The 24,108-nt window shown below is 32.0% G+C and overlaps 1 protein-coding gene across 1 annotated transcript in view; it reads right to left on the reverse strand.

Annotated features, from left to right (window-relative positions):
* The window catches only part of LOC118196241 (cardioacceleratory peptide receptor-like), an 880,182-nt gene that overhangs the window by 133,979 nt on the left and 722,095 nt on the right, over positions 1-24,108 (reverse strand). Inside the window, exon 4 of the mRNA XM_085814025.1 lies at positions 22,359-22,452. Coding sequence (XP_085670151.1) covers positions 22,359-22,452 — 94 coding nt within the window. The remainder of the gene's footprint in view (positions 1-22,358; positions 22,453-24,108) is intronic.

The following is a 24,108-nucleotide window of genomic DNA, read 5'->3' on the forward strand; positions in this document are numbered from 1 at the left end:
AAACTCCTAGTGAAACGTGGAGCGTGATTAAACATGTATATTCAAGCATGCACTTTCAAGAAGTCATGTTTTCGACTGGCGCAAAAGGTTTCGTGAAGGCAGAGATTCAGTGTCCCACGATTCCAGTGCTGGTCGCTGTCTGTAGCAAATACCGATGCAAACGTGGATTATGTAAGGTAGTTATTGTTTTGTAACTGTGCGTATGATATTAGAAGAATTAAATTTGAACCGTGGTGTGTGTCAAAAGATTTTACGCGAAGATTTAGGGAATGGGAAACTTAATGTTAGAATCATCCTCCATTGACTAACAGATGAACAGAAAGAAGAAAGACGAAGAATTTCTGCTAAACTATTGGATAGAGCCAAACGTGATCTCACATCTGTGTCAAAGATTATTGTTCCGTGAGTTAAAAGGTGACTGAAATGAAAGCTTCATCAAGCTTATTGCAGACGTTCAACGGGTTGTGACAATTGAGCTTGCAAACATCACAGTCGAAGGTTTGTTCGCTCTATAAATTCATTTGCGAGTGATCTCCCTCAAAATAAAATTCACTACTTAAGCTATTAAACAACATTTTAGTGACCACAGATTTACGAGTGATTAGCAAATTAATTTTTGATAAAATTGTCTCCACAAAGGTCTTCCTTGGCGAAGACGCTATTATTAATTCATAAACTGTTATATTATATTAAACTATTGTACGAATGCATACTATAGTAAATTAATATACATATATAATATATATGTAGTAAATATTGGTTAGTATGTAGTAATGTATGAACAGCAGAGGTTGGACAAAAAGTAATGGCAACATGCCCGTATTTCATAAAAGACATTTTACTATAAGTTAGTATAAGTTCATACACTTACAGTCCTTCAATATAATCTCTTGCCATGTCTACAACCTTCTTCCAAATTAATGAAAACATTGTACACATCATCTGATATATGAGCGGTATACCACCATTGCCATCATGTAGGAGATCTGAGACAGTGTCTGCATTATGATACCTCATACTGTCATGGCAGATGATCCTATTCTTCATTATCAAAGTGTTATTTCTCTCTTCCGAGTACTGAGGGTAGATAAGGGGTCAGATGATAAATCTCATCTTCTCCGTAGCAATGCACGGAGTCATAATGCCAGCGGGCAATGGAAGTTACTGGAATTCCTGCTGTACTTAACTGATGTGAGCAGGTGCAACGGTAATGTCTTCACCAAAATTAAAGAACTACCTCTAGGACTCCATTACAGTTTTAGAACATATATATTACAGTGAGAAGGATATATGTGTGCTGTCTATGGTGGTCATCAACACAAGTGGACGACACCTTCCAGTAACGTTTCAGAAGGTAGTACCCATAGAAGGAAATTATACTGAAGGACTGTAAATATTTCTACATATGGGGTAATAAAGGTGTTTTCAGAAATGTCGATGTATATTACCCCTATTTTATAGCCTACCCTTGCAATAACATGTTTCCTTTATTTTCGTGAAACTATTACTTACTAAACTTCTAAAAAGGAACGTTTTTGATGCGTTTTTTATGCAAGCGAATTAGGCACATCAAAGAAGCTATGGAAACGTCTTGCTGCATAAATTATTCTCGATAAAGCCTGAAATAGCCCAAAATATACTGTAAAAAGCATTTGTAACCACAACAGCGTATCTTATGTGCCAGAAAAAAAAGGGCACTCTTTTCCCGACCGGCACGTTGGCGTAGCAGACCGTTTTCTCGTTCACCCTCGGCCGTTACACATTTTTGCCGGTGTCTTGGAACGTTTTAAAAAATATAAATTTTGCCACAAGATGGTATTTCATGTCCATAGGATTTGAGATGCATGTAGATTTGACCTTCTACTCGAAATGAAAAACACATGAGTAACTCAGAGTGAAAAGGAAAGCATAATTTAAACAAACAGGACTCGTCTCTTTAACTCGCCACGAGATATAAATATTTGAGTCTCTGATTTTATTCCAACGAATCCTTTTTTTATTCCTCTTTTCTCTACATTGCAAGGTCTTTAAAGCTTACTGTGTGAAGATCTGTTACGCTTTACGTTGCTTTTAGATATATTTCGCTTTCCCCCCCCCTTTTTTTTTTTTTTTTTTTTTTTTGGAAAGCTTTGAGTCTAGTTTATAAAGGTGAGAAAGCTTTATTTATCAGAGGGAAAATGTACTCACATAGTAAATGAGCCAATTAATGACATGGGTGAGAGTGATGATTCATTTTCGATTCGGATACAAGCATTTGCCTGAGATTGAGATGACTGCTTGTCTTCCACTTCCAGTGAAAGAGTTTGTTGCTTCTTCTTGTATATAGTCTTTCTGTACTTTTTTAAATTAATTTTGAAGTTCATTAATGTGTATTAGTCAATCAGAACTTCGGAATAATTTGAATAGCTCATCCAAAAATTATTTTAATGCAAGTAGTTTTTAATATATTTTCATGTAATGTAAATAAAAACAACTATTAAAGGCTAATTTTAATGTATACTAGAAGCAATAATCTAAAAGGGCACCAAAAGTTATGAGGTTGCGAAATAACCTTTTTTTAATGATTTTTGTTCTAATGTTAGGCTTAGCGATGCAACATCCCGTGACTTGTAGGATTATTCCTTTCGACTCTCCTTCCCGAGGGAATGTCTTAAACAAAATCGCGCCGTCTCGAAAGGGTTAATTAAAACTGGTAGTTAAACAAATTCTAAATTTATTCGAGTTTCATTCCCAAATGATTCTTGAAACTGAAATGCTTCAACAAAATAATAAGCAATAAAAAACGGGAAACAAATTGAGTATTAAAAATTTAATTAAAACAAAGTTCTAAAACCTGTGTTTAATGAAGAACAAATTTTTAGAAACTAACCAGACATTTAAAAATACATCCGTGGTTAATTGGCAGTTTGGAAAGAAGCTTTGTAAATAACGTGTCAAAAAAATGCGTTTGAATTTTGAGTTCTATTGTCTCTAGACAGTTTCAAAGGAATATATGAATAGTCATAGTTTTTTTACAAATTTTAAAAAGACTTTTTAATGTAAAAACGCGTTAAGGACCGAGTGTTAAGGACCGAGGATTAATTCTAGGCTAATAGATTTAACGCTAAATATGAAAATTCAAAAACCCACACTCGCAGTGTTTCGCAATGAGACTTGTTTTTGGCAATTTTGGTACCACTGGAATTCTGAGAAACACTTATGTGAAAAGTGTTTCTGTTAAACTTCAATGAAATAGAATTCAGCTGGCTCGTCACTTTTCTAGACCACAAAATTGAATAACATTCAAGTGAGCCGCCACATGTTTTTAGTTAAGTGCAATATAATGTAAAATAATGACGTCATATGCGGTAGACGTATAATGTTAAAAGTAGATAATACTGGATATTTTAATAATATAATTTAATAATGCATAACCAAGGTATTTCTATAACTGCGCTAATGGGCTCAGTTGTTGTTGGGGTTTTTCAGTGAGATGGGATCTTTTGCTGATACTATATATTTATATTTGGTGTCAGTTTGAGATCTTATCTATTTATTTATTACTTACCTTTCACGGGAGTTACCATTTAAAACCTTTGATTTAAATGATCAAATGGCGGAAGAGCAATGGGCAACATAGCCTAAGCTCTTTTCCTTCTTTTCATAAGAAGGAAGCGCCACTAATGTTATGTTATATTATGGGGTTTTTCAGTTACCTATGAATTCCCTACATTTCATAAATAACTCAGCAAATGGCATTCTCACTTTACTAGTAACTTTTATGAAAGATTTCATCCTGCATTCTTTCTTTTCTTCCACACATCTATATCACTTCATATTCCGTTTGAAATTAAAATTAAATAATATATACTTCATAATACTGCTGTACAAGCAAAATATCACAGCATAGGACCTCATGTCTAATAATATGATATTCATAAGACATATTGATGTTTAAAACTTTCAAATGTTCCATTCAAAGGTAAAGTTGACAGTGCTTTGAAAACGGTGTATATTAAAAATAATTTCCTCTCAGGATAAGTATTTTATCTTTTTACTTCCTTGTACGAAGTAAAAAGGAAGTATTGTAATCGCGAAAAGTTTCAGGCAGCATATTTCAACGAAAATATCCATTTTGACTGCTATCGAATGCAATTTAAAGATGTTTTTGCGTGATATCTGTACGTAAGGACAGAATAAAAGACTCGTTTCCTCCAACAAATTATAAAACTGCTTTAAAATTAATTCTGAAGAGAATTTTTCGTGGCGTCTGTACGAACGTATGTACGTACGTATCTCGCATAACTCAAAAACGAGTAGCCTTAGAACGTTGAAATTTTGTATATAGGACTGCTATAACATGTAGATGTGCACCTCGTATTTTGGTTGCAATCGGCCGCACCAAACGTTTATAAATATATATATATATCCACTCTGTTACCCGGCTCAGTGATCTCAGTTTCTTTACTCGTATATGTTTGCAAATTGTACATTTTTTGCTTTAAATATGACTGAATTATGTTGTTTTTATCTTCCGGTTAAGGTTTTTATGCCTTTAGTAAATCTGTATGCAATATATTTAGAATTATCAACAATTTTAAAATTGTCTAAGTGCCGCTAAGCCTTTTTTTAATGGCGGGGCCATCGATGTTTACATTTGAAACAGGAGACTAGTGGATTTGTTGCCAATCTAGAGAAACTTAACTTCGCAACAACAAAGATAACGCCTTCATTTATTATTGCCAATTAAATCAGGCTTAATACTTTCTGGAATTTTTTCGAGGAAATAAGTGTTTAAGATTTACTTCGGAATTTTTAATATAGATATTTTGAGCATACAAAACCACTACATCACGAAGGCACGTTAAGAAGGCGGGGGAAATACCTTATATACTCCCCCTTTTAAAGGGCGACCGGGATATTTTTGGGTCCCAGTCGCCAAATCATGGGTGCGGATTCCACAACTCTTTTATCATCATCCACAACTCTTTTAGTTCGAGCGCCACTGTAGAGACATTAGGTTATTTCGAGGCTGGAGAGATGAAATATGAGCAAATGCCTTCGCCGAGAATCGAACCACGGACCTCTGGAATACCGGCCCAGGGTGCAGAACCACTACACCACGGAGGCACACTAGGAAGGCGGGAGAAATACCTTGTATACTCCACCTTTTAAAGGGCGACTGGGGTTTTTAGGGGACCCAGTCGCCAAATCATGGGTGTGGAGATTCACCATCCACAGCCCTTTTAGTTTGGGCGCCACTGTAGAGACATTAGGATTATTATTGAAGCAAGAGAGAGTGAAAAATTAGCAAAGCCTTCGCCGAGAATCGAACCACGGACCTCTGAAATACCGGCCCAGCGTGAAGAACCACTACACCACGAACGCACGTTAAGAAGGCGGGAGAAATACCTTATAGCTAAACATATTTAAAAACAGCCTATCTTTAGAATTTTCGATAGAGAGTCTCGCGCGCTAGAGATAAAGATATTTTATTCCGCAGAATGTGCTGCCACTGCTCTTTTTGTAATTGTAAAGTTTCTTAATCAAAAATTCGTTTAAAAAATATAAAATAGGTAATAAATTAAATTCGATATTCAAAATTTGGACTTCCAGGTGTACATGTTTGGGTGCAGGACTACGTTACTCAAAATGTGATGCTCTCTATCGTTGTTTTTTCACAATTCGACAAGCATACATATATTCGCGCAGATTTTCCTTATTTAATTTCTCTTATAAGATACATATATTCGCGCAGATTATTCCTTATTTAATTTCTCTAATGAGAAAATTAAAATATAGAATATTACTGTGTCTGCTAAAGATAAGCGAGTTTCTCCTCTTAGATGCTTTCGTTTTTATAACCAAACTGTGATTTTTCCTGAAACGATACCCAGCTATTTTTTCATTAAACTTGAAACCTAAAGTGTAAAATTATATCTCTGTAAAATGTAGTTCGTAATGAAAAAAAATCAATTTTGATGAAAACGGAACTAATTTTGATTCTTAAGAATATTCTGAAATTCCGAATGTTCGGCACTTTCGCGTTTAATTTAAGTGGGAAGCAATGCTAGAGTTTTAAATTTCAATTTCAGAAGAATTTTATTGAAATATCATCTCGGAAATTAGTTTTTGATAGTTATTGTTGTTTTGTTCTTCATCAGTTTTAATTGCAAAAATCAATTTCTGTCTAACAAAATCTTTGCGATAAAGTTAGTCATTTAAAAAATAATGAATTTTTTAGAGAAGTGTCAGATAACAAATCAAGAACTCTGCAAGTTTTTATTTTCATACTTATCGTGTAGTTATATAAATTACTTTAAATATAGAATTTCATATTCGCGCCTGTTTTAACTTTACTGTAGTTTACCGAGTTTTGCATAGGTTTAATTTAAAATATTTTAACATAATAATTTATGAAAATGATACACGATGATTAAAACCCTACATAAAAATTTGTATTTCGAAAACTAAGCAATATATTAATTAACATTTTTGTTGATTCTGAAACTCCATTAACAAAAAAGAGTTGTGTTTAAACAATGCTGTTTCACCTACATAAATTAATTATTTAAAACTATTTCCGTAAGGAATCATATAAAGATTAGACCTCGAACATACTGAAATCAATGTAGAATGTTGCGATGTTGGACTCAAGTGATATTAGTTGAATATAAATAGCAATAGAACTAATTTAAAAAACATTTTCAGGAAAATAATAATATAGTCAATGAATATTTTTCTTTTAATAATTTTAAATTAATTTCTCTTTATCACCTATAGATTTCAATAAATTCAATTCAATGCCTAACATTATATTATGTAACACTTATTTTAACATTTTCATGGAATGACTTAAGGTTACTATTATCTTGCGTAACCAGTTATTTATAATTTCCGTTTTTACTGTCCCTACCAGTTTCCTCTTCCCTGTCATCAGAATGCAAACTAGCTTAAGAAGTATTTAAGGTGAGATTTTTTAATTGAAACCAGAGCACGTATATGTTTCTCAAGGCCACGTTACTAGATTTCGTTATATCTCAAAACAGAGCAATTCTTTGGCTTTAAGTTATTGCTGCTCATATTTAAATTATTACGCCGGTGAGAAGTTTGAGCCAACTTTGCGCTAAATCAATTGTGCAGTCTTTTACTCTAGATTTACTGTTCATCTGAATTTGACTCTTACTTTAAATCTCAGGATCTTTTAAATCTCAGTTTGTGGTTGAACTTAAGAAGCGACAGAAGTGCGTTTTATGTTTAAGTTCTGATTTAATAAAATTGTTTGTTAAATCTTTCCAAGACTCTGTAGTTCTTTTCAGACGAAGCGATAATTCAGTGCAAGTCTGTTTAGGATTTGATACCAGTTTATGCTACCAAAGAACACGAAAATCTATAATGTAATAATCTGATTCAAATGTGATGCAAATTTCATAGATGTTAATTAGTTGAGCTGTGTATAAATTTACTTAATTAAATTGAGTTTTAGTTAATTCGTATTTAGTACGTTTGTTTTTCTACTTATATTTAATTTTAGATTTCCTTCTGCAAAACGACTAATTTAGCCTTTACCCCTGCAAGTACCAAGAGAAATATACTATTATTCATTCATTCTACTGTCATAACCTTCATTATTTTCAAGATAAGTTGCCTTATATTGCCAGATGTTTTAGATCCTCTGTTGTTGTAACTGATCATAACTATTTTGTCTTTAGGCTAGATCCAATCCACGAGTCCAACAGCCGTCAGTTTGCAAAATGAAGGTAGGAAATAGGTCCTCTTTTTCAAGTCCCAAAGAAGATATCCAAGAGGGAAAGGATCAGTATTACATTTCCTACAGATGGAAAAGATCTTATTTCCCCTGTCAAATTTAAGACATTTCAGATGTCCAATTAGGGGCCTCGCCAAAATAGTCTGCTGAGTACTATTACCTCCAAAAGCAATAGCACCTTTCGGCTGCCTACCAATGTACCAATCATGAGCCGGAGGAGAATACCAGGAAGAGGCAGCAGTAGATTTGAATTCTCGAACAGATCTCCTAAAAGGTTAGGGTGCCAGTGGTCATGGATGCATCTTCCTTAGCTAGGTCATCAGCCATTTCATTAAATAAATTTAAGGTAGTAAGTTTAAGCAATCAAAATTGTTTTCTCAGTTCGAAACATGATTCATCATTTTCTCTCCAGATTCACAAAAAGAACGCTTACTCTGCAACAGCTTCAAAATTTGAAGGGATATTTGAAAGGCTGCGTTACTCTCCAGCTAGAGACCTTTATTATTTTAATCTTCAATATCTTGAGATAGCAAAAATTTGTTCGTTCCTGTATTTCCGCACCATATTGTACCTTGCTATTCTGCTCCACTTTTTGCGAAGCTGCGAGTTTGTTTTCATCAGGATATTGTAGGTAACTAGTGGCAGATATGTATGCATGTTAGTTAAATAAACAAGTTCCTATTGCGACTTATACTGACCGGAAATATACAGCTACAGATGGACATGTGAAAATACGCTTTTCATAGAAAAATGTGAATGCTAAGAGAAATAAATTCTTGAACTCGTATATTAGACCAAGAACAGGTGCAAAAACATATTTAATTCTTCTAGATGATAAATACATATCTTTATCAAGCTATGTTACTATTAAAATATTATATTTAGTTTGTGATTAGAATATATAAGTATACAACTAATACAGTACTAAATGTTTGATTCATGAAAATAACTCTATGCCTAAAAGGTTTTATGTAGCGCAACATCTGGTAGAAAACGTAAGCGCAATGCTGAGCTGCTCTTACAAAAACCTAAAGTTGGAAGAATAAGGCCGGCGACTAGAATTTTGCAATGGATGCTGGAAGTATTAAAGGATGAAGATTTCGTAATTTGTGATTCCTTTTAAAGTTCTTGTTGAATTTTTATTTAAATCTTTGCGACATGCAATTTGATTCATTAACTAAATTTAAGTGGTGTAAAACAGCTTTACCACTAGATAACTTTTCACTGCAGCTCATCTGTTCTATACATTCAATTCGTGACCTGAGTACTTATTAAATGAAGTGTATACTCTAAGTAGAATGTACTTGCCTTCAATACGAGGCATCTTATTACAACAAGGCGGCTTTCAGGATTTCTTTTAGCTTGGTCATTTTATAATTCATTTCCACAATGTTATTTAACATTTATTTTTCACTATGCACTGACAGAATTTATATCATTTACCTTTTTTATGATTTTACTGTGTGACGGGATCGCTCGGGGAGCCATAAAACTGCGTTTTGGGAATTTCCCAAATAGTAAAACAATATGCATCAACAAATTTTGTTATTTTCCTTGTTATTTACTGGTTATTTTTATTTTTAATTTTCTACCTGTGCAACATTAGAAGCTAAATCTTTTAATATTGTGGTATTTATAGACTAGCAAACTCATATGTACTGTTTTCATAAAAAATGAGAATTCCTATACCGCAGAGCAGCTTTGTAGGCTAAAAACATAATGGAAATCAAATAAAAAATCCTAGTATAACATGAGTAATTTTATAAGATACAGTTTGTGTTAAGAGAGTTAAAAAAATTCAGGTAATAGCTTAAAAAACAATAAAAAAAAAGCTGATTTAAATTCACATTGTTCAAGAAGCCAAACTATTAGCCATAGAATAAAATCCAGTAAGCAGATTTTATTTTATGAGAAGTGAGTGCTTTTAAAATTACGAAAGAAAAATGTTCATTTAAGGAATTTGTACGTTTATTTTGGGAAGAAAGGAGGCATTACAATGCTTCCCGTTTTTAAAAATAAATACTCATTTAGAGTATTCGTGAAAATTAATTATGAAGCAAGTCATTTCCAATATTTTTTTTCATTTATTTTTTAAAATTATTCTTTTAATTAGTTCGTCATTTCCTTAACATAATATTATTAACAAACCGATATGTTATAATTTAACATATTTCAAGAGCTTTGAACATTATAAATCTATTATGAAAATTAATAATCACCATTACCGATAACTGTTTATCTAAGACGGCCACCTCTATAAAAGATCAGTATTGTCTAGAACCCTAGATAATTGTCTTAGAGAGAATTCACTAAATAGTTTATGTCAATTTTACTTGACTCATTGTTCGAAAAAGGATTATAAGTTGAAACAACAGGCATGTTTCTGTGATATATATCTTTTCAGCTGAAGCTGTAAGTATAGAAAAATTTAGTACCTTGCAAAAGCATCTGCAAGAAATATCATTAGCAACAAAATCAATTTCATAGAGTGAATGTCTTTCCAAATGCGAATCTAACGATGTGTAAGCATTAGGTATTAAGTAAATAGCATTAAGTAGAAATCTGAGTTTTTTGTTACAAGACGCACCAACGAGACTATGCTTCTTTGTGTTGTTGTAATGGCGAGGATGACGTATCATTAATCTGCAAGGCAGCTATCTCTTGACGGTCGCAGAACATGATTGATATCGGAAACTTACCCAAGATGACAATCATTTAGTTACATAAAACGGAAGCATTAAGTTCTTCAAGTAACCGCACTTTTTTCTACCTTTTTCGTATAGCAGATAAAGACGTTTATTGTGCTTGGGTGTTAGCAAGCATTCTATTGCACTATAATGTTTCTATTCATGTGAGTTAGACGAACGTTAAAGAGATCTTAGATTCAAAGCGTGTTATTATCCTGATTCTTCTTAAGATCGGTTGGTACTTATCAACGTATGTCATAATCCCGGGGCTCCTTAACTTCGGTTTTGTAACTACTGAAAAAGAAAGGAATTAATTATCCTTTCGAAATTTCACGACTTGGCTTAGATAAGTGTTTGTAGGTTAGAAACAAATTCTTTCAGCAAATCCTGAAAATTTCGTTTTAAAAAAGGCATTTTATCCGTGTTGTGTGAGACTATCACAGTGTCACTTATTTTCTGTTGACACTTATTTTCGTGTCTGAGTGTGTATGAAATTTACAGTTTGACTTATTGAATTTTATAATTTGATATGCTTAAATTTCTTTTACATTTATGCAGCCTGATTGACATCTGCATAAACATTAATGCGTTTGTTTTATTGTATAATCTATTTAATGCTATTTCAAACGCTTCAGAATCGATTTAAGGAATATACATTTAGAATATTGTTGTGTTCTAAGGGGTTTGTGGATTTGGAGTGATTGATGACAACACTTAAAGAAGAAAAAAAATACATTTATTAGCCAGCATTACTCAGGATAATACAGTCGTGGAAAATCTACGACAAGCTGAAACAATCAGCTACACAGCCTGCAGGCTATAACGGCGAAGATAGCTTCACGGCACTAAACTACAGATCGCGACTCGGTCGATCGCTTTCGGAGCTCAAAACAAGATAAAATTCGACAATACACATTACGACATACTACGACTCCTCGTGCAAGCAGAGTTTATATAGCTTTTGCCCTGCCTTCGAGAATATTCTGAGTAAACCACTAAGAATTCGTTCTGGAATGTTCTCGCTCCAGCTGTCGGATATCGCCAATTTTTGTCACCAAATGTCTTCAAATGGGTAATTTCTCACAAAATATGGCAACTTTGCCTTCCTTGCTATTTTCTGGCAATCCTAAACTCACTTTGCGTGAAAGTAATCTTACTGCAGCCGGGCATTTTTTTTAGAATAGTTTTCCCTTAATTCGGATTATTATAAATTCCCTAAATCTCCTTGGAATATAGAATGCTATAGTTTTTTCTTCTTGAAAACCTTGTACGTGTTCATATTAGGAAGAAGATATAATGCATTTGAGCTTTGTTTTTCAAAACTAGATAAAGCGGGGCTAAGATATTCAAGCTCGGCTATTCCGACGTTCACGGAATACAGGAAACCATATGTAGCAGATTTTTCACTTATTTACATTTAGAACATAAATATTCATAAAAATTAGCTATTGAAACAGTTTATCATCTTTCTCGGAAGGATTATTATTCTGTTTCTAACCGTACAGTCAAACCCTTGCACTTCCGGTATTAAATTTTTATGACGTCATTTTTTTAGAATATTTTTTTCTGCCGAGGAAGCTTCATTTATTATGTTTCATCGTTCAATAAGCATTTCCTAGATGATAGTTCATGTTTTTGATTTATGTACTAGCAAAGGTTAATTTCCGGTATATTTTCAAATAGTCTTCTATCTGTTTCCTGGGGCCTGAGGCATATAGTATGTCCAATGCACTGAATGTATTAACCGCGCTTCTTTCTCATTCTCGTCAAAATTAGGGGTTAGGATTTCGCCTTCTGTTTCTTATTTCCGTGATATATCCTTCCTGGATTGTTCAAAAGAAACGCACCAAAATATAAAACACAATTAATTTCTTACTGAAAAAATTTGGTTTCTTATTTTACCTACCAGATGGCAGTACCCTTGGTATCAAACGAAAAGAAATTCAAAAAATTAAAAATGCATACATATATTGTTCTTACATTTATTTTTAAAGACTTTTCTTGGAAAAAAAATAGGTATTTTGTTTTACTATTTTTTAATTATGCAATCGTTAAGTTATTAAGTAAGGCTCAATTACTTTTAGACCACTTTAGAGACTAATACTTACTGAATAAAGTGCTCTGAGATGTGGCATCGTTTTTCTCTACCCTTCTGCCTAAATACTTGTTTAAATGGCCAAAATGGATGAAAACATTAAGTATACAGCCCAAAAGAAAAGCATAAACTTTAAATGTGTTAATTGGAACCCTGCCTTTGAAGCATGATTCTCTACAATATACCTCACATTGATCTTCTGGAAGTTAAGTGTAAATATTTCCATCTTATCCCATTCACAATCTAAGCATGAACTATCATACTGTTTCACATATTAAGGGAGTCATTGAACTTATGAGTTCCATTAAAGTCTCTGAGAACAACATAACTGTATTAACGTACTGTGACTTCTATTTTTGGTTGATTCTGAATAACAGATAAACATGTAAATATAATATATATGAAGTTTATTACATAATTATACTTTAATATTTATACATTAAATGAATACAAACGTATATAACTTAATTAACTGCATAAGTAACTATATTCTTAGCTATAACTTGTAGTGACATTAGGATTTTTAGAAGCAGGCAAGATGAAGAATTAGCAACGTCTTCGCCGAGAATCAAAACACGGATCTCTGAAATACCGGCTCAGTGTGCTGATCACTACACCACGAAGGCACGCTAGAAAAGCGGGAGAAATACCTTATAAACTAATTAATGAACTAATTCAATTCATTGATAGAAAGATAGAAGGTAATTTGAACTGAACTCCCTGAAAAACGTTAGAAATTTTTCGAATATTTATTATACTCCTAACACGAAGAAATCGTGTATCAGCATGAATAATAGTTAAAGATGCTAACTGCCAGAAGGGGCTGAGTTTGAATTCCGAAGAAAGCCTAAGTGTTCGTAATTTATTTTTTATTTATTTATTTATTTATTTATTTATTTTTGTATAGTTAAATTTCGTGGACTTGATCTGATTCAGACAAGGGAGGTTGATAGCAACATCAACAATAGCAATTTTATACATTGTTATGATGCAATTAATAGTTAGCTCATAGTATAATTTATTTTAACTATACTTAATTCTTGCCGCTTTTGTTGCGATTCTTTTCTTTAGACTAAGCTTTAAAGTTATTGATTAACGAATTTAATGGTTCTATTTATTAACAAATCTAATGGCTTAAATTCTGTAGAACGGTCTGCCAACTTGGGAACTCACATGAGTTTCCTCACATATAATATATAAGTGCTAGTGTTTCTTGAAAAGTCCTCCATGAAGCCATTTCTTCCTATCGGTAGCTAATTCTCATGCCTAAATCAATTAACATAACCTTACTTAACTAAGCTTAATAGTTGCTAGGTAATTTGGGAATCAAAAACTCGAGGACAGTCATATTGGATTGTAGAGAGGTTAATTGAAAGCAGGAAAGATGAAAAATATGCAGCCGCCTTCGCCGGAAATCGAGCCACGGACCTCTGGAATACCGGCCCAGCGTGCAGAACCACTACACCACGAAGGCACGCTAGGAAAGTGGGAGAAATACCTTATAGGATTACGTAAAGTTCTCTCAAGTTTCACATTTTTTCATTTGAGGATGAAGTGTATTGCTGCAAAAAATTGTAAAAAGAAATTCTGAAAAATCTTTTTAAAAAAAAGACTTACCTAATTTATGCTGAACGAAAATAGTAAAGTATTCATGGTTTGTTATTGGTGTGATGTTCAATAGAGAAAGATTTAACATTTGTAATGCAACATATGCTTTTGTTAGCAACGCAGCAGCAAAGAATCGTTTTGGTGTTCATTGTACAGATTTGCCCTAAGATCTCCATGTACACTAAGATCTCACAGCTTTGTAAAATAATCTTAATCAATAAAAGCAGGAAGAAACTTTCCAATAAGACAAGAGGCATATTTACATTAAGTTTAGTTTACTTCCTTCAGAAACGTCCCTAAGAGAGTCATTTTCGATAAGCAGTAACAGATAAGAATGTCTCTAGTGTTTTAAAATCGATGAAACGATCTGTTAGGTTTCATTAATCAGTGATTTGTAAACAATACCGTGTTTTGCTTTAAAACGATTTGCCCAGCCGTTAAATGCCGAAAAATCAGTACTCTCTATTTTCATATTTTTCGTAGTTAAAAGTGCACCATTAATTGATTGATAAGCTATCTAAGCTATTTTTGTAAAATATATTTAAGTTCAAGCAGAACTTTTAAGCAATTTGTAATTTTTACTTTCAATACCAAACTTTGAACAAATTTCATCAATAAATTTTCTTTATTTTTCAAAATATGTTGAAAAGTAGATAAGAGACGAAAAGTGGTTGAAAAGTGGATTCAAGTACTTTTATGAAACACACACACACACACACACACACAAAAAAAAAAAAAAAAAAAAAAAAAAAAAAAAAAAACAGATCCTTGAAAAAAAAATATAATTTTTTTCAGGTGTTAATACCTGATTAAAATAATAATAAATATAAACAAATATAAATAAAAATTTTTATCAGATGCTGAACATTCTCTTTCCTTATTAGTCGATTTACTTTCAAAACTGAAATTTATTTTTAATGGATATTTAGAAAAATCAGGGAAAACTCCAAAGACTCAAAGTAAAAGAGAAAAGAGAACAACCAGTACAGAAGAAGCAAATTAATAATTAAAAGAGGTGTTTCCATATGTATTAATATTTCCAAAAATCTCTTTCTAAATGCTGAAGTAATATGGATAAATTTCACAAATCTGAAATCTGGAAACATGTATTACTTAATCACAAAGCTGGAAGAAAATCTGAAATCCCATTAAAAACGGATGAGGAGGGTAACTTCAATAATTAAATACTGATTGAAAGTAATAGAACTGCATGATGAAATTATGCAACATTTCAGGATTTTAGAATTCTTAATTGAAAGGAAGACATGCTTAAGAATTGAACAACATACATGTACAAAATTGTGCTTTTTATGAAAACGAAATTATACTTTTGATCATTCATGGTCTTAAATATTAAACTTCCTTTCTACACTGTAAAATGTAATTATTCAAAAGAAATAAGGAAATAATGCTGTGTTTTTCTTCTCGACTGAGTTTCGCTAAGATATCTGGGATTGCAAAATGTTACGAAGACTGGAAAATGTCTCGATGCCAACCGTCAGTCAATACGAATGGAACGGTAAAATGAATATAAGTATTTTTGACTTCAAGAAACTTCGAAGCCAGACGTGCCAAATATTTGCAAGCTCAAAAAACGGCTTTGCAATATATATATGTATATGTATATATATATATACTAGCTAGAGAACTGTATATTTTTTAAAACGCAGAAAGTTCAGAAAGCTAGTCTGTCTTATATATAATTTTCTTATTTATACTGTAACCGTTAATCATGTATTGGGAAACTTTTATTTAATAATATATATTGCAGTTCCAATATAATAATTTAAACTAATGAGCGTCACTTGGTGAACCACTAGCTTTTAATTTCTCTCAACACCAAAGAGACTTTCGGAAAAAGAAGAGAATTACAAGCCATTTGGTACAATTTCGGGTGTTGGTTAAAGGTAGGAACAGTGTTTAGAAAGGTAGTCTTGTATTATTTGCTTAAATTTGATAAATAATCCAACTGTGAATATAAAGTGAAATAAAGGCAAATATATTAATCGAAATTTTCTTTGCATAACATGCATTGTAAAAATAAAATTTCGTATATTTAAAAAAAAAAGATACATGACCCATAATTTAAGCCAAATTTCATATTATAATACTTTGAAAATTACAAATTCCATCCTTTAACAAATATCCTTCCACGGAAAAATAAATTAAGGATTGTCCAGAAGAACACATTTTAATAAAAATGTGACGTAGACAAAATACAACTATTAAATTCATTCAGACTTATTTCCTAACTTAGGCAATTTAAAAATGACATCAAAACCTGAACCGCTTGAAATTAAATATAACGACCAGTTTTTGTCTTACGGAAACCACACGTCTTATAATTTTATTTTTTTTCACAATAAGTATCATTTCACAATAAGTACAATAAAATTTTACCAGATCTAAGTATAGGAAATGGGAAAACGCATTAAAAGTTACGTTTCGCTATTTGTCGAAAATTAATTTATTTTAAAACTTGACATTGCCAAACATGAATATTTCCGTTTTTAAAAAAAACTTTCTGTAACTGGAAATATATATACAGAATTGGTACTGTCGATCTGGCGATTACAATAAAAAAGGAGCTGCGCAGCCATATATTATCACAGTCTCATATACAAAATTTCAAAGTTCTATGGCTAATTGTTTTTGAGTTATGCGAGATACATTCATACGTAGGTACAGTTGTCATGAAAATATGCTTTCGGAATTCATTTTAAATCTACTTTATACTCCGTTTGGGGAAAAAGAGTCCTTTATTCCGTCTTTATATGCAGACGTCCCACACACACACACACACACAAAAAAAAAAAAAAAAAAAAAAAGTCCAAAGAAGCGGTTTTTTGCTTTTTTTTTTTTTTTTTTTTTTTTTTTCATTTTGTCTGTTACCTTTATTTATTAAATATCACGTTCTTCGCACTTAAACCTGATGATAATTGTTTTTTTTTTTTTTTTCGTATAGTGTTGCCATAGCTCGCTTTGAAATCCTCGAGGTTGTTAATCAAAACTTCGTTAAAGTTTTACAAAATATGAAATCGATAATAAAACAAATTTCAAATTCGGGCTTCCACATGCCCATATTCGTAGGAAATTCGATGGCTCTACGTACCGTTGTTTTATCACAATGCGAAAAATATACATACATTTATGCAGATATTTCATTATTTAGTTTCTTCAAAATGCAGGACTCTAACGTTTGGTGGCAACAGTTTGAAAATTGAAACGGACATTTATAGTGATTCGATGCAAAATCGGAAAACGAAAACAAATTCAGGCACAAACCCCATTTGGACTAAAAATCGTCAAATGGACTGGAATCGGTCAAAAGGGATATTTCCGTTGAAATATAATAGCCAAAATTTTTCGCGATTAAAATACTTTTTTTACTTCGCGCAAGAAATTTGTGTTGTTGTTGTGACTGATCTCAGTTCTCTGACTTCATCCTCAGCACAACCCCACGAAATTTATTGTGGCAAGGATTACACGATTATGTCTGTCGCTGGCAAGGACAGGTGACAGTAATGACTCCTACAGGTGACAGTAGGAGTTTCCCTATTCCACTCCAGTGTTGAGAGACAGCACTCCGCGGGATGGGTCCGAGGGTCTCTCTCTTCCCTACCACTAAACCACATGAATGGACTTCCGATTCGTCGTATATTTAGAGTACCCCCATGACGCAAAGACACTATACATTTTAAAAACACCCATGCCTTGTCCGGGATTGAAACACACACCCTTCGGTACAGTCTTCAGATTCATTAATTACGATCCTGTCTGTAAATAAGGAAGCAAAAATTAATAATAGTTTTTTAGAACAATATAATTCGAAACTTCTATTTGTCTTTGATTCAAATGAAAGTAAGAATGTAGAAATGATCAGATATGAAAACGCAGCAGGTTTTTGCTGAGATCTGAGCTATGAATCTTGCACCTGCCAAGTGGAAGTGGCAGCAAATTACACTACAAAAACACGCATGGAGGAATGAAATTGTTTTCTTAAAAATACTGATTTTTATTGGAGATCAACTTTTAGTTAACGCAAGATATAATTTTCAAAGCTGTTATAGAATAAATATTTACATAAAACTGAAGTTTTTTTAAATGATCAAGTACCACGAAGAAGCAGAAATACATTTAATTCATAATTATGGCTTGATTATATCGGTGATTACTTTCCTATTGCAAATATGTGTTTATAATTTTTTTAATATATTTAAATTCATTTACCAAAATTAGCATTAGAAATAAAAAATCCAGTCAAAAAATTATCCTTCAAAGATAAATATCTAACTCAAAGCTGTAAATAAATCAAACGTTTTCGTCTCCGTTGACTCGTTACAAATAGCATCTTAAAACTAGAAAAAAAAAATAATTTAATGAATTTACTTTTTACAGTGATAAATTCCTTACGGTTAATTTTTTTTTTTTTTTTTTTTTTTTTTGTTATTTTAATGGTTTTCTCTTTAGAGCTATTCATCAATGAACCATTACGTATTGTTTACAAACAGTGGAATCATTAATAAAATTATTTAATTTTATGATATTTTTCAGGATTCTAAGAGCACCTCGCATTCCTTCAACTTGATTCTGCATTCATTAATTAATACTTTGATAACAAAAAAACGTAGCTCAGTATATTTGCTCTTGTTCTCGTTTGAATACAAATATGATCGAAAAAGGTATTTTGAAAAGGATCAAATGAACAGTACGCCTACAACATTTTAACTAATTAGTCATCTAACTGATTGATTACCTTAATTAACAAAAGTTATTTCCTTTAATAAAGATAATAGCAGAGGAAGCAGAAAATGGAAACATTAGTATGCTCGAATTGATTTAGCAAATCCAAACAAAATGCCGCTTCTTTGATTATGTGTCTTCATAACTTATTGATTTTGAATAACAGAAATCAGTTTTGCACAAAACTTGAGTTTGAAATTTGTTACACAATAACTACTTGCACAAAATTATAGTTTTTAATAAGCAAACATTACAATTGAACATAAATTAAATAATTTCATAAGTATGAACCGTTCCATAGATGTTGGTTCTTATAAAATATCTCTATTTCATTTTATTATTCATTATTGTATTTTGAGGTCTATGTTCAATCTTGAGAAAGTAAAACCTTTGGCGACTCTTGTCTGATCTGTCATTGAAACACAATTCACTTCGATCAGTTTCAGTGATGGATAAATAAATTTGCAGATTCACGTAGCTTCAGAAATGCTTTGTAAAACACTTACGCTGGAAAATTTTCAGGCATGTTTCGTTGGTGATTTGTCAACAATTTATTTAGTATACTGTAGATATTTATTTAAATTACTTAACAGTTATTTTAATTTGAAGTAGCTCTCCTATCGCTCTTGCTTTCAACTCACACATTGTTTCCAAATTGCAAATTATCTAGAGCGTGCATTCAAATGAGGCAGAAAGAAACTAGTATTAAGGAAAGGATTTGGAAGGTAAAATCAGAGCGTGTCCCTTCTGCCTGAAGGTCACGTTGCTATCTTTGATTTTATAGCGATTAGATTTCTGTGGCGTTCAGCTATTCTTGCCATTAAGCTTGTTTAGCCCCGAATTTTCGATTCAGAGTCAACTTGCCACATAGTTAGGCTGTGGCCGTTAGGCTGTGGCCGTTAGGCTGATTTAACTTCATTTAATTAAAAATTTTTCATTACGTTTTGAGTTGAACTAAAAGTGTTGGCTTTTGTGAGCACGAATAGGCACTGTCTGTGATCTTATTTGAGTTAATAAGGTTTCCAGTACTTTAAAGATCTAGTGATTATTAACTAAGCAGTATTCTAACGTCGAGCTCAGTTTATGTTAGTCGAGCATACAAGAGTTGTAATACTATAAAATTTAAAAGAGAATTTTCAGATAGTTTTACGTTGTTGTTTTCTTTAACGTGTGAACATAAGGAATATAGAGCAAATTTAGAATTATTTTGGTAATTTTATTTTTTAATAACATAACATTTTATAATTATATACTTTTGGAAATTTATTTTTAAGAGTATTTTAAATTTTGGAAACAATTAAATAATCATTGAATTTTTCAAAAAAAAATAGGCCAAAGTATATTTTCCTTTACATATCGCTCTTAGATATTACTTCCAGTTAAAGTTTTTCTTAAATAGTATCAAAAAATTATATGAAAAAAATCGCCATTATATAATATTCTATTCTGTAAAAGAATAATAAGAAAATCGAAAAATTTATATGATAAGAATACATTTTCAAACTCTCCTGTTGTTATAAATATTCAGAACGACATTACCTGGAAATAACACACGACACACGTTTCTTTATGACAAAGATTGGGATAATAAAATAAACATTATCGCATTAAATGGAACAGACGAACAGAGCGCAGATGAAATTGATTTAATCAGAATCAAAATATCAATTGCTGAAATCATTACATTTTGCTTTTTAGCTACGCGTCTTAAATGCTTTTCAAGAATTGTTGAATTTCAAACTGTAGAATCCGGGAGAAATTTGGCTAAATTCGTATTTTTTAAACATCATGAAGAAAACTGCATGAAAAGGTAATTTTATTTTTTGTTTTTATTGATTAAAATATAAAACACCTTTTACTAATTGAAAATTCAATATAATATGTGCAGCGCGTTTAAAATAAGGTTTCATTTTCCAGGAGTACGTCTTCTTATACAGTTGGCATTGTCTCTCCAAAAACTTTAATAAGCTTTATAAATTAAAAAAATTGTCTAGGAAACATTTTAAAAAATTTTATCACAAAGCTGGAATTTCCGATCATCATTTGCATTCACGCAACATGTTTTTCAACTTTTGCAAATATTGTTCAATAAGTAGCACAGAAATTCGGGTACAAATTTTATGCTACCGTTTGTATATATTGAGAAAATATTAATGATCTTATTTGTTCCTATTATTTAAACTGTGATATAATTGAATGTGAAAAGATATTAAGGAAGAAAACTCTAACATGTAATTCAATACTGATGTAAAGATTTTGTCGTAACATCTTAGAAAATTATCTAGCATTTAGAAGATCCATGGTTCAATAGTTGATTAATCATGTTTTCCTACTTTGAGAAAATACAAGTAAAATGATCTTTTAAACTGAGTATTTCGAATTCATGCAGTGTGTATGTATAATTCCTGTAATTAAATTGTTTAAAAACGCTATGATTTCGTTGCCTGTGATGCGCATGAAAGACTGCAGAATATTGTAGAGATAATTAACGCGGCGTTCAAATCAAGCAGGTTCTGGATACTGTCATTTCTTGCTTGGATTGTTAATAATCTGCTAATAATTTTAGGAGGCTAATAATCTGGAGACGATAGCTTGCGATTAGTTGTGACGGTTAAATGTTCCCCTTAATTTTACCTGCACGTAAATGTAGTGTTGAAATTATTTTTTTCCCTCCGATGGAGCCAATTTTTCTTTTATTACTTATCGTCTGTCGCTGACTAGGTCACGTGACTGGCAGCAGAAAAAGAATGTAATAACTCTTTGAGTTTAGTTTGAGTTTGACGCTTGAAATGATCTGTTCTTGGCTGCATAGCGGTAATCAACAATTATAATATTTGTTCTTGATAAAACTAATCTTGGTCCTATGATGGGCAAATTTATATTATATGTAAATTTCATGCTTTGAATAATGTAAAGACTGTACATAGGCGCTTCATTAAATATTTCTGTGTTTCAACTGGAAGTTCTTATTTTCAAGTTGAGTCTTTATGTGAAAATGGTATACTGACTCTTGATTATACTAGTATATTCTTGATTAAATTGATGCTCTCCCAACTCGTGAATAAAACAGAATCGTGAATCGAGATCATAACGTAACAAGTTTTATACATTTTTTGGTACCGAAACCCGGGAACGAACCAGGGACCTTTAGATTTCGTAATATCTAAATGTCCGGGAATTTCGGCACCAAATATGTATAAAACTTGTTACGTTATGATCACGATTCACGATTCTATTTTATTCACGAGTTGGAAGAGCATCAATTTAATCAAGAATATACTAGTATAACCAAGAGTCAATATACCATTTTCATGTACAGTTGTTTATTTATTGTTAAAGGATAATTAGATAAACATGATAGTGTTGTAATTGATTCGTATTAAGACTAGAGTTTGAAAATGTTTAACTTTTAAGATGGTGAGCAACTTAGCATTTGTTACAATTTTTTTAATGTGCAGAAAAATTTTCCAAAACTTACAGCTAGTTGAGAAATTCATGGGGTGAGCGATGGCATCGTAACGGTCTATGCTCAGAGCCACTAGAACGTACGTCGAGCTGTATGTCACCAGAAACTGTAACAAAAGAAAAAAATGTAAGTAGGTTAGTTGGAGTAATTTCATAAATATATTAGATTCATGAGAATAAATTGAAAAAAAAAATAGGGTAAAAGGCTAAATAATTGGGATTTTATGAATATGCGCCACGTTAGAAGAGGATAGTTTATTTTTCACTTTCAGCAGAAAATGATCCTGCAGATGAAATTTAGAATATGAACAGAAAATTTTAAATATTTTTATAAACAAGATTAATTCGGTATTTCTTTATTTATGGAGTAAGTTTTCCAACTGAAGAGTTATTTATCTAAAATTATCATCAATCTAAGGACGAATCTTGCATGCTTTTACAGTTGGCATGGGGGTTTTACATCTATTAGCTGTCCTTAAAATCCTATATATTACATATATAATGCATGCAAAAGTATATGAATATACAGAAATATAAAATCAATTGAAACTTCTCAGTTACTGCCAAACTTTCATTACGCGAATAATAAAAACCATAGACAAAATACATAATGATACATAAATAAAAGAGTTAACATTTCATTTTGGTTTAACAGGCCATTTAAATATTTTCAATAAAGAGCTGCAAGGAAAGAATAAACTTATCACTCACATGAGCGCTTCTATTTAAGATTTTTAAGTTAAACTGCAGATATGAGAAAGCTGCAATAAAGCATTTTCGCGCATTTTTTATGTCTTAAACGCCGGAGACCTTAAAAATGTGCAATTTCCCCACCAGGATTTGAACCCTGGACGTCTCGAATACGTGCCGAGTATGTTTCCAGTTACACCTCGAAGACATGGGGAAGGGAAGGAGAAAACACCTTATAGCTTACCGTGATTGGGCTGCAAAACGATTTCGTTAGATCAGCGTTCTTCGAGGAAGACGGTGTTTAGATAAATATAGACAAGAATTCATCCAGAGAAGATTTTTGCTATGTATACACTGTGATATGGAAAGCTTGTTTATCTTGAGCTATTGTAAAACAGGGAACCATAAAATATACACCTGCGATGATCAGTTAGGTAATTTAAAACGAGTCATACCGACTAAATGATCTGCATTAATCAACAGACCTGTTACCTTCACAGGGTAGCAATGAATCGATACTGGAAGAGTTGACAAAAGATTAATAATGGGAAATTTATACTCATAAGGCCCAGATATTGTTTCTTCCAGTTATTAGCTACTTAAATCACTACAGGATTTTCTTATTGAGATTACTATCTACAGTTTTCAATACTTTAAAATGCAATACATATATAAAGCGGAAGAAAAATGACATCTTCATAAAAGGAATTAAGATTTATTTGAAAGACTGGAGGGATTCAAGAAAAAGGATTGCTATTATTTAAATAACATGTAGAATACAGTGTAATTTTATAACCCTTTATTTTAAATACTTTTCCTAACAACCTCATTTCATTTCCCTGCCAGAATGCAAATTTCCAGTATATCCAAATTAGGCAGAAGGAAGTATTTAAAAAAAAGTTTTAGAGTGTCAAATTAGAGCGTGTTCTGCCTGTTTGAGAGCCACGTTGCTAACTTTGATTCTCTAGCAATTAAAATTCTGCGGCGTTGAGTTATTCTTACCATTAGGTGCGTTTTACACCCACCTCCTAACTTTGTATTTGAAAGGACTTAATGATAATTCACAAAACATT

The sequence above is a fragment of the Stegodyphus dumicola genome, chromosome 3, assembly GCF_044657685.1.
Source record: "Stegodyphus dumicola isolate Sdum_Otavi_A_Nest chromosome 3, ASM4465768v1".
Classification (NCBI taxonomy): domain Eukaryota; kingdom Metazoa; phylum Arthropoda; class Arachnida; order Araneae; family Eresidae; genus Stegodyphus; species Stegodyphus dumicola.